The sequence below is a fragment of the Muntiacus reevesi genome, chromosome 19 (genome assembly GCF_963930625.1).
Source record: "Muntiacus reevesi chromosome 19, mMunRee1.1, whole genome shotgun sequence".
Lineage (NCBI taxonomy): Eukaryota > Metazoa > Chordata > Mammalia > Artiodactyla > Cervidae > Muntiacus > Muntiacus reevesi.
Window position 1 is genome coordinate 7,504,205 of NC_089267.1, and position 14,858 is coordinate 7,519,062.

Genomic DNA, 14,858 nt, shown 5'->3' on the forward strand with positions numbered 1-14,858 from the left:
AAGGTAGGCATCCATGGTTACATGGACCCTAGGCAGATGGAGATATCTGGGTACCTTCCAACTGTGGGCTTTTTTCTGGCTCCAGGGCCCTCATGATCCTGGATGGAGGCACTGAGTCTCTTTGTCAATACTAGCAACCTTGGTATTTCATTTTAGGATTTCTTTGTAGATGTGTTTAAAGTATCCACCACAGCACCTAACATTGGATAGACACTCAATAAATGTTAGCTGTTATTTTCATTAGCATGATTATTTTTATTTGCCTATTGACTAATTAATGATGGCACCTTGCATATCTTAACCTTTAATTATTAATACATCATGGTGAAGATATTTATACATATTTATAAGCCAGTAGATTGATTCCCTTAATGGTTTTACTTCCCATACTCCTTTCTACTCTCAGCGCTTCCAGTTTACAAAATGGCAAAAAAAGATACTACTTTCCCCCTTTTTAATTGTTTTTCTTTTTGCTCTGGGTGTGTAAGAGTTCCTTATGTATTTGACACGTTAACTCCTTATCATTTACGTGGCTCACAAGTAGTTTTTCCCATCTGCTGGCTGCCAATTCACTCTCTTGCTTCCTTTGTTAGGCAGAATTTTTTTTTTCATCTACTTGTCATTTTTTTTGCTTTTGTTGCTTATACTTTGGAAATTGTGGTTGCCAGCAGCTGGGAGAGGAGGAAATGGAGAGTTTCTGTTCTGTGGGGTAAAGTTTCAGTTATTCAAGAAGAGTAAGTTCCAGAGATCTGTGTACAACATTGGGGCTATTGTCAGCTGTGTATTCCGTGCCTCACATGTTAACTGTTCTTACCACAGTTTTAAACATAAGTAAGTAAATGAACAAATGCCATTACTTGAAATAAAACTGATGCTACCATTCTTGTAAATGATATTCAGTCAAGAGCAACAACAACAGCAACATATTCTTGAATTTAATGTGTGACGAAATGACAATGACACCACACCTGCAAAATAATTACCACGGAAGCTCTCAAGCTCCAAAAGGCAGAGTGGAAATCTGTATGGCCATAAAATAATCTAGCACAGTGTTTGAATGTCTTTGAAGATTAATAATATTTGTTGAGAAATGAAGTAATGAGGTCAGAAAGTCCAGCCACTCTAGGTCAAAATCTACACCAAAATCAACAAATCAAAAATACAACAAAATCAACAAGTATTTATCAAGCACCTGCTACATGTCAAGCTCTGTTTAGGATCTTCGAAGACTGAAATAAATGCATAGATATCACTCTTCTCTGGAGGTTTGCATTCTAGTAAGCAAAGACAGGGAAAAAGTGAACTAGAAAGTGCATGCATAAATGTGTTATGTGTAGTATGTGCTACAGGCAGCAGTAGACCACTAAGGTCAAGACCAGGGCATGTGGGAAAGTAATGATGGGGAACGCATCATTTCCTGTGTAACAAACCACCTCAAATCTTAGTGGCGTAGAAAGCAATCATGTTGCTGTTCATAATTCTGTGATTCAGTTCTTTGATTGAGTTCAGCTAGTTGGTTCTTCTGCAGTTTTGTCTGGTGTCATTCACCAGGCTACAGTAAACTAATAGCTCTGCTTAGGGATGGATGACCTAACATGGCCTCACTCACATAGCTGGTGGTTGGTGCTGGTTTCTCACCCTTCGTGAAGCCAGACTGTGCAGAATTTCAGGATGATGAGGCTGGAAACTGTAAGAACTTTTGAGCCCTCAGCTCAAACAGATCACTTTCACTGCATTTTTCTGACCAAATCAAGTCACAGCCTTACCACGATTCACAGCAAGAGGAAGGAAAACCTCCACCTCTTGATGAGAAGAACTGTATAGGAGTTGAGCTAACTTTAGCCTACCACAGAGGGGGAGTTACTATGTTAAGTTGGATAGTCAGTGACATCTCTGGAAGGATGACATAAAGGCAGAGACCTTTGTGATGTGAGAGAATCAGCAACATGACTGTCTTTGAAGAGTGCATTCTGGACCCTGAGAATTGACAGCACAAAAATGCCACAGTGAGGAAACAACAAGCTTACGGGCACTGTCTTTCACTCCATGTGAGACGAGAGGAACCATTGAGAGAGTTTTGAACAGAGCGACATGAGTGCACATATGTGTCAATAGGATCTCTGGTTGCTGTGTTGAAATTGAACTTGAGGGTAGATAGCAAGGAAGGAACAGGGAGCCCAATAATGGTATTTATCTGGAGAGAAAATGATAGTGCCTTAAAATGGAAGGGCAGTATTGGAAGCGTTTTCTGGAACAATTTGTAAAACTAATCAGATAGAAAACATTCTTGGTTGTACAGTCTTTACAACCAGAAGGTCAACTTTCCTAGGAAAGAAAATGTTAGGTTTCTCTTTCTATGTGTCTTCCACTTTGGTATTTGAAAAACACTCACTAAATACTTACTGACTAGTTAGTGAAGACTTAGGCCTCACTGCTGGATTGAGCATAATCACTGCAGGATGCCAAATCTTTCAGAATTTAACATCAGATGATGTTTAACCACCTTAAGCAAATAGATAAGCCTATTAAGATCCATTGATACTCTTCAGATTGCATTTCTATGATATGCTGAAGGACAGCAGATGATTTAGAGCTAAGACATTCTGTCTGGGTCCAAAAGTATTAAAAAAATCCATCCCTTGAAATATAAATAATTGTTAAATTAACTGAGCAAAATATTGTCATTAAGTCCTTACTAAGTGAAAACTGGTATGTCGGTGGTTCAAATTCATACAGGACACAGTTCTCAAAAGCACTGACATTTTATTGTGGCATGGAGAGTATTCATTTTGTAAATAAAGTAAGAAAGGTGAATTTATCAACTAATGTTCCAGTGGTGGACAGAAAGCATGAATAGGCACAGAGAAGTGCTGGGAAAATCTAAGTGTGGGGTGTTCCTGGAACTAGCTCATATCTAGGTGGAGCATTCTTAAAGAAATGGGAATACCAGATCACCTGACCTGCCTCCTGAGAAACCTGTATGCAGGTCAAGAAGCAACAGTTAGAACTGGACATGAAACAACAGACTGGTTCCAAATCAGGAAAGGAGTACGTCAAGGCTGTATATTGCCACCCTGCTTATTTAACTTATATGCAGAGTACATCATGAGAAATGCTGGGCTGGAAGAAGCACAAGCTGGAATCAAGATTGCCGGGAGAAATATCAATAACCTCAGATATGCAGAAGACACCACCCTTATGATAGAAAGCGAAGAAGAACTAAAGAGTCTTTTGATGAAAGTGAAAGAGGAGAGTGAAAAAGTTGGCTTAAAACTCAACATTCAGAAAACTAAGATCATGGCATCCAGTCCCATCACTTCATGGCAAATAGATGGGGAAACAATGGAAACAGTGAGAGACTTTATTTTGGGGGGCTCCAAAATCACTGCAGATGGTGACTGCAGCCATGAAATTAAAAGACGCTCACTTCTCAGAAGAAAAGCTATGACCAACCTAGACAGCATATTAAAAAGCAGAGACATTACTTTGTCACCAAAGGTCTGTCTAGTCAATGCTATGGTTTATCCAGTAGTCATGTATGCATATGAGAGTTGGACTATAAAGAAAGCTGAGTGCCAAAGAATTGATGCTTTTGAACTGTGGTGTTGGAGAAGATTCTTGAGAGTCCCTTGGACATCAAGGAGATCAAACCAGTCAACCCTAAAGGAAATCAGTCCTGAATATTCATTGGAAGGATTGATGCTGAAGCTGAAACTCCAATATTTTAGCCATTTGATGCAAAGAACTGACTCATTGGAAAAGACCCTGATGCTGGGAAAGATTGAAGGCAGGAAGAGAAGGGGACAACAGAGGATGAGATAATTGGTTGGCATCACCAACTCAATGGACATGAGTTTGGGTGGACTTCAGGAGTTGGTTATAGTCAGGGAAGCCTGACGTGCTGCAGTCCATGGGGCCACAAAGAGTTGGACATGACTGAGCGACTGAACTGAACTAAGGTGAAAAATTGGGATTCTGCTGGTATTTAAGGTATGGAGGAATCACTTATAACTTCAGGTTCAGTAGTGGATGATAAGTGTTGTTCCTTCTTGTTGCAGAGTACTCACTCCTAAATTTCATGACAGTGAATGAGATATTAATGCTTTATGTTGTTTTTATTCTTTTTATGGTAAAAATGATCTATATATGTATGTATATACTAGTATATAATACTATATGCAGCCATTATGATAATTTATATATATATATATATATATATTTCACTTATAAAACAAGATGAACACAACAGTTTGATAATCTATCTTTAGCTAAATTCATCCACTGATACATCGTACTTCCTAAAAACCACTACACAAAGGCCACGTTATTTTCAAGTGTAGGTAACATGACACGCAGACTTTATACTTCATAGGACTGTTCATTACATTCTTTTTAAAACAGGTCACATCTAAAATTTAGTATTTAAAAAAATGTCTACTCTAGGAATGAGAGAGACAACCTTGTGTCTCACTCTGTGCCTTCAACAAGCTTCCTAAGTTCACTGCACGTCACTTTCCTCATCTGTAAAAATTAGTATTTGGGATAGATCAGTGCTTCTCAACCCTGACTGCATATCAGAATGATCTGGGGAAAAGAAAGAATTCCAGGCCCCACCTCAGACTTTAATTTTTAAAGGTCTCCAGATGGCTTTAATATACAGTAAGTGTTGAAAACCAATGGGCTAGGTGATCACTAAGGTTAGTTCTCACAAAACTTCCTAATTTTTATGAATCACTGCATTCTGACATAGCCATGGCTGCTAGAGACAACAAATTTGTTAGTATTTCCAATGTCCTGGAAACTAGATTACCCGCCAGACTGTTTCTGCTCAAAACTGAGAACATTTCCTTAACTGTACTCCAAAATTTCTGTATTATGAGAATAATTTATACAAAGAGACGTATATAATTATTCATGCGAGTGTAGCATATACGTTGAAAGTGATACAGATTCACCTAGTTCTTAGACATTAATGACTGCTATTGACTGGGAAACACTTTCCTTCAGTACACATACATTTTAAGGACAGTGTACTCAGAAGTTATGTATTAAAGTTTTAAGAAGTGATATTGAGGCTATTTTGATTTTGAATAAATTGACCATCAAAATCCTGAGATTTTATAATAAACCTCCTAAAGTGTATCACTTATTCATGATAAACACTTTACCCAATGATGTACGGTGAAGCAGTATAAACAGTTTATAAAAGACTGATTTGAGAGGAATATTTAGCTGTGTTGGTATTTCAAAAGATATGTTTGTTTTCTTGACACAGTTTTGAAATGTGTCACTGTAAGTTTTTGCTCTCAAGTTTTTTACTAACAACTTTTCATTGGAGTGAACGGATAATCTTTTTCTTTAATCTTAAATGCTAAAGAATATAAGTGTATGCTATAGTATTTAATTCTCCCATGAAATCAAGAACCCAACAATGAATTCAGATGCAGAGAAATATTGTATAAACTCTTAGAAAATTGGGAAAGGCCTCAAATAAATATTAAGCTGGGAAGTAATAGATTTGGGGTCTTATATTTTCACAGAACTCTGTGCTTGTGAGTATGTACTTTTGAGTACTTGGGACAGGCAGACTCTTCTTCTTTTAGCCAGCCTAATAATAGGAAGAAGGAAAAGAGGTACAGATGACAGCTAATGGCTAACATGGGTGAATGTAGGTGTAGCCAACAAAGAATGTGCTAGTTATATGAAATTTCTGCAGGCCGAGTTATTTTGAAAACTTTTGGAAAAAAAAAAATTAGCGTTCAGAAAAGACACTATGAAAAAAAAGATGTGATTTTTCAGTATTGCCATTTTCTGTTTGTTTCTGACATCCTCAGTCTGTTAGTCTTATTATATCTTTAATGTTCATACATATTTCATTGTATTTGCTTGCCCCATTGATGACAAGGTGCACTTAATAACTAAGAATAATTCACAGTTATACCATTAATCATGATGGCATGCAAATCTCTGAAATTAGAATAATGTGACTGCTGAAATAGTCCACGTGTTTTAACACCTTGTTCTGTGCAGACTAAGGAAGCTGTTTTGCTTCACATTATCTCTATCACCATAACAGTTTGTTCTACAAGGTCTCCCTGAAATCAATCAGACACATGTGCCATGCTTTCAAAGAATTTTGTACAGTCGGAATAGCTATGAACTATTTGAAAATACAAGTGACATATATTATAGTTTTTGTAATAATAGTAATGTGTATGCTAGTGATTTTATAATATCAAGAGATTTTATGAAACAATATAAAATTTAACATCTGATGGCATCACACTTATTATTACTCAACTCTTGGAAGTGACTAAGTATAGAAGTTGCTAGTTACCCCTCACCTATCAAAATTTTCACTCCTACCCATCTGATCATATTCTGCTGTTCTGCCATCAGATGCATTATTTTGTGTTTTATGACTGTGTTAAGCTGAAGAGAACACATCAAACTATATTCAGTCACTTTTATTATCTTAGTTTAATCAGATAAAGTCAACAAAGGGATAATAATTCCAAAAAAAAATAAGGCAGAGGTTATGTAACCTTAAGAGGGGATCCATCAAAAGGGGTCCAGTGAGATTAGAAACATTTCATGCTTGGGGGGAATGAAAGATTAAAAAATGGAAACCAGTGTCACTTACTTCCCAGTTTGCCTGGGGCTGGATCAGGTCAGCACTACATCATTGTACAGAGCAAAGTAAATTGACCTACTTTTCTAAAGATGTCATATAAAATTTACATGATCTTCAGAGTATAGCAACATTATATTGAACATAGACTATATCTGACAGTCAAAGGTTAGTGGTAGCTAACATTTTCTTCAGTAAACAAGCTTTCACTACCTAAATATAAACATGCTACTTTGTCTCATATGAGGTCTTATTTGCAGTACAGTTTTGTTCCAGGTTAAGACTTTGTTTTGGTTTATTGTTCATAGCTACATAATGTGAAAAGTGTATGTACTGGACTCCATCTTGAGAGCAGAAATACTTCTTTCCAGGATAAATAAGCTGCTATTTTTTATCAATGTTATGCTTTAAAAATTGTCAGATTCTCTTAAATGTATCATTCTTCTTTAAACTTTAATCTACTGAGATAAACATTTTTTATTTGGCCTTAACTGTTTGTCACAAGAAGATAAGATATGAGACAGACAATCAATTATATATATATATATAAGTATATATATATTATATATATATATTGCATGGTTCTGTGACATCATGAGAAAGAAAAGAGCCTACCAAATTTTTAACTGACTCATATTAGCTGGCTAATACTTAGAAGTACTTGGGTAAACTTAGTCATAATTTTTATGTGCCTCTTCCCAAATATAGTCTATTCTTTCTCTTTAAAAAAAGTTGTAACTAACAGTATTTTGAGTCATGAATATTAATGACATCAAATCAATATTAAAATAAAATTAATAAATGTTAAACAGATATTGCATCTAAATACAAAAATAGGGATAGTGTGAATTATATTCTACAACTCAACCTGGAGGTCCAACTATCACAGTGAAACCTTTGTCATTGAAATACCTCAGAAATAGACTGCATTCATATTTAGCCCAATAGCTTTAGGCATTCAGAGATATGGAGTAGGTGAAATAAAAAGTACCTTATCAAAATTAGCATCAAGCCATGTGTTCTGCTTCTGGAGTTTTAGAGTCATTTTTAACATAGGTAGTAACTTGGTTTGAAATTTAAGCACACACATACACACAGGTTTGCTAGTTGGAGAGTTTCCATGCCTGGGGGAGGGGAGGTGACAATTGGTGCATTCAGTATATAACACGTGTAATGATAATCAAGTTGATTGGTTGAACTCCGTAGCTTTTTTTTTTTTTTTTTTTTTCTTTTCTTCCTCTTCTTGTGGAGTAGTTCAGTCGGGGGTGGAAGGATTCTCCCCCTTCTTTACCCCCCTCAAGTAGGCGTAGGTTGATACCATTTTTATTGTTCTGCTGGGGTGGGAAATAAACCATATGCTTTAGAATTTTGAATGGCTACACCAAAGGGAACATTGAAGCAGGCCCTCTTTCCCCTTTCCTACCAGACTTTGAGGTGGAGTTATTCTTCTAAATGTTGTAGCAGACTCCAGGTTAGCTTAATACTTAATGCCCCACCCCGGGAAGAGAGGTGGGTGGGGATGGGGGGAGCAATGTCAAGGGCTTCAGAGGAGCTCGGGCTGAGTGAAGTGTGGAGTGGGAAGCTTCTGTCTGAGACCCACCCCTCCCCTGGATACCAGGCAAAGGCAATGAGAGTCGGAACCAGCTGATGCCGCTGCTGCTGCTGCTGCTGCTTCCCATTTCCAGGGTGAAATTTTCACAGCAGCTAATTCTAAGGGGAGGGAAAAAAAATCCCTAACCAACAGCGGAGAAGATTCTATCACCCAACACGAGCTATCTAACCTTTTAGGCAGGCTTTTCAGAGAAATCCTCGTTTTAAAAGCCAACATTCACGATCCAAAAATACGGGACGGGAATCAGAGCTGGTATGAAATGTGAAAAGCCTCTTTACACTCTGAGTGTTTGAAACGATCCGATGAGCATAGGAAGTGGCTGCCAACGCTCTGGCGGCTGCTCGTGCCGCCGCCGCTGCCGCCGTTCCTCGCAGAGGGCTGGACAGAGTCAGTCCCGGTTTCAGCACCTCCGGCGCTGGACAGCTCTCTGCACGCTGCACCGCCGCCCGCCTGCTTCCTCCAAACACTCTCGCTTTGCCTTACTGGAGATGCATCTAAATTACGTCCTATTCAACAACAAGTAGATTTTTTTTTTTTCCTTTTTCCTGTGCAGGAATTACAGTAGACGATTCTCTCAATTAAACTGCATTTTCTTCTTTACGGAATTGGCCGTCAGGCGTATTTATCCCGATCTTCCCCCCACACTTTGCAGGAACGATTCTTTGGGAACGTGGTCCACCCAGGGATGTAAAACTGTGCTTACCGATGCATCCCATACGAAATGCTTATGTGATCGTCTCTCTACCTTCGCCATTTTGGCTCAGCAACCTAGAGAAATAGTAAGTAACAAAGGGAAAACACGGCTTTAATGCAAAGGCAGGGACGTTGTGGAGAGTGTTTCTCCAGGGAACTGCATTTTAAATGGGGAATTGGAAAATGTTGCAGGGTGGCAAAAATGGGTTCGTCTCCTCCTTAGCTACAGTGGCTTGGTGAAATGAATTCTAGTTGGTGTGCTATAACTAAATTCTACTCAATTTTATGTCTTCTAACTTGAAATTTCTGCAGTATAGTTTTAAGTATGTAGTTCAATCATATTGCTAATATGCTGCAAACTTTCAAATAAAAATGATTGTCAGCTTAACCTTTATTTTAGAACTCGAAATCTGTTCTGGGGAATTTGTAAGGATACTGTTAGTAGTAGAATGAAGACCCCAGACACTATAGCCAAACACATTGCATATCTGCATTGGATATTTTCAGTACAGGTTTTCTGGGATGTCCTTGGATATTTATTTTTAAAACATTAAATGAAGTTTTTGTGAAAGTATGGACTATCAGAAACTGTAAAATCATTCCTTATAAGTATATAGATTTGCAAAACTAGTTTCTGAAGCAGGCAGCTATATGAACTGTCTGAAAGAAAAACAATATCCTCATCAAAGGTATTTTGAAAAATTGTTTCAGAAATTGAAATGGTGAGAAATAATTATTAAGATAAATGTGACTTTCTTTCTAAAGCTGGCCTAAATATGCATCACTGTTACTTATTTTGATAACCAAAAATATCTATAAAATTCATTGTGCCTATCTAAGATTTGGAACACACTTGATCTTAAAGTATATTTCTTTAAACTTCCAATACTACAAATATGAAAAAACAGTAGATTTTACTAGTTAGTACCATGTTAGTGTCTGAAGAAAGAAATCTCTCAAATCAGTGACTGCTTGTGATCTTTATACATTTTTTTAAAAATATAAGGTTTTATTTTTCAAGGTCATATATTTAGAGAATGATATTGACTGTGAAAATTAACTCTATATTTTGTTCACAGAAAAAAGAATCACAAAACATATTCTAGGTCTTCTATCTGAAATTTGATTTTCTTCTGTGTTCTAGGAGGCCAAGCTACTGAAATTAAATGAAAGAATACTTGACTTAAAGCAAAGTTGTCAAAAGTCAGAAAGTTTGAACATTTTTCAATATCTAGTTACCAGATTTGTATAACATAATGCCTTGTAAATAGGAGGATAAAGGTACATTTCGCTAAAAACACATATTGTGAAATAACTGAACTGTAGTTAGTTGAAGAAAAATGAATACTGCTTCAAATATCAGCTAGAGAAAATTTAACATGTTAATGTTGTCCAAGTTGTAACTTTAGTGATTTATTTTAGAAAGCAATAAGTGGGTATATGCCACAATCCAGCACTGAAAACTCTTAAGGCCTTCATTACTTCACAGTAGGAGATGGGGAGCAACTAGAATTAGTCATTTTAGGGGTTGAGACTATGTGAACAGAGTGGTTACTGGGTAATTATCTGGTTACTATAACAACTATATTGGCTATTTTTGAGTGTTAGGATAGTTTGGTTGAGTTTAGAAGTTATTTTCATTTATTTTAAAAATCCTCTTTCTCTCTATTTTGTGTGCTTCTTTTTTTGATTTGCAGATCATGGAATCCTCCAGTACACCTTCAGTTACCCTAATCGTGGGCAGTGGCCTTTCCTGCTTGGCGTTGGTCACCCTAGCAGTGGTCTATGCCGCCTTATGGAGGTATGTAATCAGTTAACACACTTCAAATGGAATGCTGTCATTCAGAGTTAAATCAGAGAGTATGATAGCTATTATATGTCTCATGTTTTCTTGATTTATTGGAAAAAGTACCTTTAAAACAGCTATAATTGCTTTGATTGAACTATAATAGATGAACTCAAAAGTGCTAAGTAAGTGTTTACTTAATTTTCTTCTCTATATTTTCCTATGATAAGAAAATAAACGAAGCATACACACACGCACACACACACACACACACACTCAATTCAGATGATGGTAGTCTTCAACAAGTTGCTTATGCCCAAGTATTCTTAATACCCCAAATTTAGTCTATGTGCAGTTTCTATTTATCCCAACTGCTATTGAGTTTGAGAGTTTAATTGATACAGTCAAATTAATTTCTCTGTTATAGAAATATGGTCTACAAATTCTTGTTTTAAACACATACAATGTATCCTGTACAATGAGTAAAATCTTCTATAATATTAATACATTAACATAATAGATACCATAAAGCTTTAGAAAAGGTTTCTTGGTTGAATGTTTCCAATAAGTCAGATTTTGACAAACTGATTAAAAGAAGTCAGAAAAAATACATAGACAAGAAAGTGATTGAAAAATACTGTTCTATAATACCTGAAATTGCATCTACTTGATATTATGTGAAAATATAGTGTTTTCCTAAGATTTGTTCTTATTCTATTAATGAGAATATTAGACTTGTAAGGTTTATTATGTCTACTGACATATTGTTAGCTAGTGTTTAACCAAACTTCCCAATAAATTTTTAAATGTTAAACATTATTATATCCATTTTTATTAGTTAAAAATATTCTAAAAACAGTTGCTATATTAGTAAATAGATAATTACATGTTATTATTTGAATATTTGAAATATTAAAATTGCAAAGATTGCCAGCCCTAGTAATGTACTTATCTTTTACTTAATATAAAAAAAATTCTGTCCAAAAGTTAATTATAATTTATTAAGGAAAGGTCATTTGATTGACATCTATTTTTGGAAAAAAAGTGTTCTCTGTTACATTTTTTACTCTTTTGAAGACAAAAGTTAATTGTCCAGGATATTATATTGTCAAAGATATTAAAATTTTTATGCTTCATACAAAACTAAGTATGTATACATTCTTGGTCTGTTGGTGCAGATATGTAACAGAAGTTCTGCCTTCCCATGAAGGGTAGTGAAATGTTAAGAAAGACAATCTAATAATCTATAATCAGTTCTTATGAAATGAAAGAGATGCTTGGTCTAGGCATGGCATAGTAGACAGTAGGATCCTGGGTTCAGGGCTCAGTCGATCAGGCATTGTCCTGATAATACAAGAGCAAGACAGGCAAAGACTGGAAAGAAGCCTTTCACTCCCACAGTTGCCTAAAAGATTCTTCTAAGGAAATGAGGCAGTGTTTATAGGCCAGGATACTAGGTAATAGTATCACAGTTCATCAATAGCATCATAATTCATACTCACTGAGATATTCAGGACTAATTTCCATTTCTCATTACTTAGAATTCAGTCACGAATTCCACCTTTTCTTCACACCTCAATACATATGGCTAATGCCAGCACAAACACTGCTGGTATAAATGATATAAAAAGTTTATCCAAGAAATATGGGATTAATTAGTCCCTAGTAAAGTTTTCTGTAATACAGAAAATCCAGGAAAATCACCTACTATAAGAGTTTTCTCCAACTGAAAGTATCTACCCAGTTTTGACATGACACTTAGAAGTATAAAAGACACTCCCCAGAAACAACATAAATTTGAATTCCTAACAATTAGTGGCCATCAACTCATTGTCTACAGGTAGAAGACTTGAAATAATATTAATAATTTGATAGAAGTTTCAAGATTCAAAAACTATTGATATTAAGTGGCTCTTATAGCATGAATGCTCACAATCCTACTGCCTTTTTTTCTAATTAAGAGATTTATAATTTTTGCTTTCCTAATGATGTATAAAATGTGTGAACATCAGAATTATTTTATATATAATTACTACTTGAAATTTGTTGGTGTCTCATAGTTTATTAGAAATATTCATCAAAAAAATGAATCCACTGCGACGTTCTCTCCACCTACAAATATATTCTGTGGAGTTATGTTGTTACATCAAAGAGCAACTGAGCATGTCTTTTCAGCCCATATATTGAAATGATGCACTCACAAATTTTGTTTAAAATGTAAAACATTTTTCTAGAAAGTTTTCAAAGTTGAGATAACTAGTAAAATTTTAAGGCAATATTACAATGGGAATGAAAATGGAAAAACTCTGCAGGTTGGTCAGTCTAGGTCCTTATTACCATGTTTCTTCTATTTACTGAGTAAATAATATCAATGAAAACTTTTAAACAATATCTATGTGCTTGTGGTGTCATGGAAGCCTTTAATATCACATAAAGGGTCAGTTTTGTGCAGTCCTTAAACTTTTTGTGATACATATCCCACCCACAAAATAGAAGCAACTTAACATTTGATGTTTTCAGTATCCCAGTTTGTGGTTTATTATATTTTTAGATATTGATGATGCAGGGACAAGATTAAGCTACTCTTGAACCCATTTTTCTTTTTCAATTGAGAGTCAACTTAGGCTCCTTCTATGTTCTGTGAAGAAAGGAAGTTTCTCTTACATTAAAAATGCTTTTTATGTTTTAGTGTTACTCATTTCTGGTTTGCACTCTTTTCTGAACTATGTGGTGGAATGTAGGGCCTCAGCCTTCATATTCCTCACAACAGAGAGAAAGAACTTTGATAGATTTTACTTTCTAAAGTGTCTCCAGATCTCTTGCACCCCCATGTAACCCAGCACAGGCGTGGACAGTGATTTCATGTTCTAATACAAATCGGACAGTCTCAAATACACAGCAAGAACAAATATATCTTCTTCTTCTTCTTTTTTTTTTTTTTTAACTGTCACTCAGTGATTTGCCACTGGGTAGAGGAAAGCAAAATAGCTGCTACCCTGTTAGGGTAAACAGCTGGTAGAACATTTGATTCTGAGCAGTTTTCTCCATGAATTACATTCTTGATGCACTTAAAGATTATGTGACAGACCGTATATAAACTTCTTCATAAGGGTAAAATATGGCAGATGCCAAGTAATCTTCTAGCCTAATGATGAATAATTTGTGGACTGGGTTAGTTTTTAGCAGTAAAGATTCATTTTCTTTTTTCTTGGTTTGGGACAATTACTCAGGAAAAGAAAAATGTAAAGAGTAACAACCTAAAAAAACTTGAGATAGTGACGTAGTGGATGAAAATGTGGTTTCATGAAAGTAATGGCATCGTTCTGGTAAACAGTGCAGGGATGGGGGGATATTTCACAATTTGTGTGGATTTTTTTTCTTTTTGGTTCTAGAATTTTACCCATTGATGAGTTTGGTGATAATTAGCATATTACATATACATATATAGTAAAGGTTCTTATACTAATTCATAGTTTAAAGAAATTTTTTATTTCTAATAAAAAAATGTACGGTGATAACAGAGGTACAGCTTAGCTTCTGTCAGAAATGCCATGTTGTCTACACTAAAGTCTAAAGAAAATAAAATTTAAAGGTCTCTTGGATATCACATTTCACTATGAAATTGGGTCTCAAAGGATAATCTTTCTTTTTTTTAATAAATTTATTTATATAAATTGGAGCCTAATCATTTTACAATATTGTGGTGGTTTTTGCCATTATCTTTCTTAAAAATGACTGTTTTTTATGTTTTCTCATGTAAAGCCTGCAGCTTAGTGTATCTTTTTCTGGATGAGTTCTGCCAATTTGTATAACAGAGAATTTTTCGTCTTTCCTTTGCACTTTAAAGTTGGACACTGTTTCTCTCTCTGGTTAGGTACATACGCTCTGAGAGGTCCATAATTCTAATTAACTTCTGCCTGTCTATCATCTCATCCAACATCCTCATACTGGTTGGACAGACTCAGACACATAATAAGGTATGGTTGGTGATTATTTTCATTCTCTTTCTGTGTTTATGTTGTGACCAAAGTTGCTTATTGATAATCTAAATGTTTTTTTCTTAATAACATGGGGAATTTATGACAAAACTATTTTAAAAGTAAAAATATCTTGTTCTGAATAAAAGTATTATGTAT

At 35.5% G+C, this 14,858-nt stretch overlaps 1 protein-coding gene across 1 annotated transcript in view; it reads left to right on the top strand.

Moving 5' to 3' along the window:
- Positions 1-14,858, top strand: part of ADGRB3 (adhesion G protein-coupled receptor B3) — an 844,067-nt gene that overhangs the window by 668,616 nt on the left and 160,593 nt on the right. Inside the window, exons 16-18 of the mRNA XM_065911328.1 lie at positions 8,896-9,022; positions 10,634-10,737; positions 14,597-14,699. Of these exons, the coding sequence (XP_065767400.1) occupies positions 8,896-9,022; positions 10,634-10,737; positions 14,597-14,699 (334 nt within the window). The remainder of the gene's footprint in view (positions 1-8,895; positions 9,023-10,633; positions 10,738-14,596; positions 14,700-14,858) is intronic.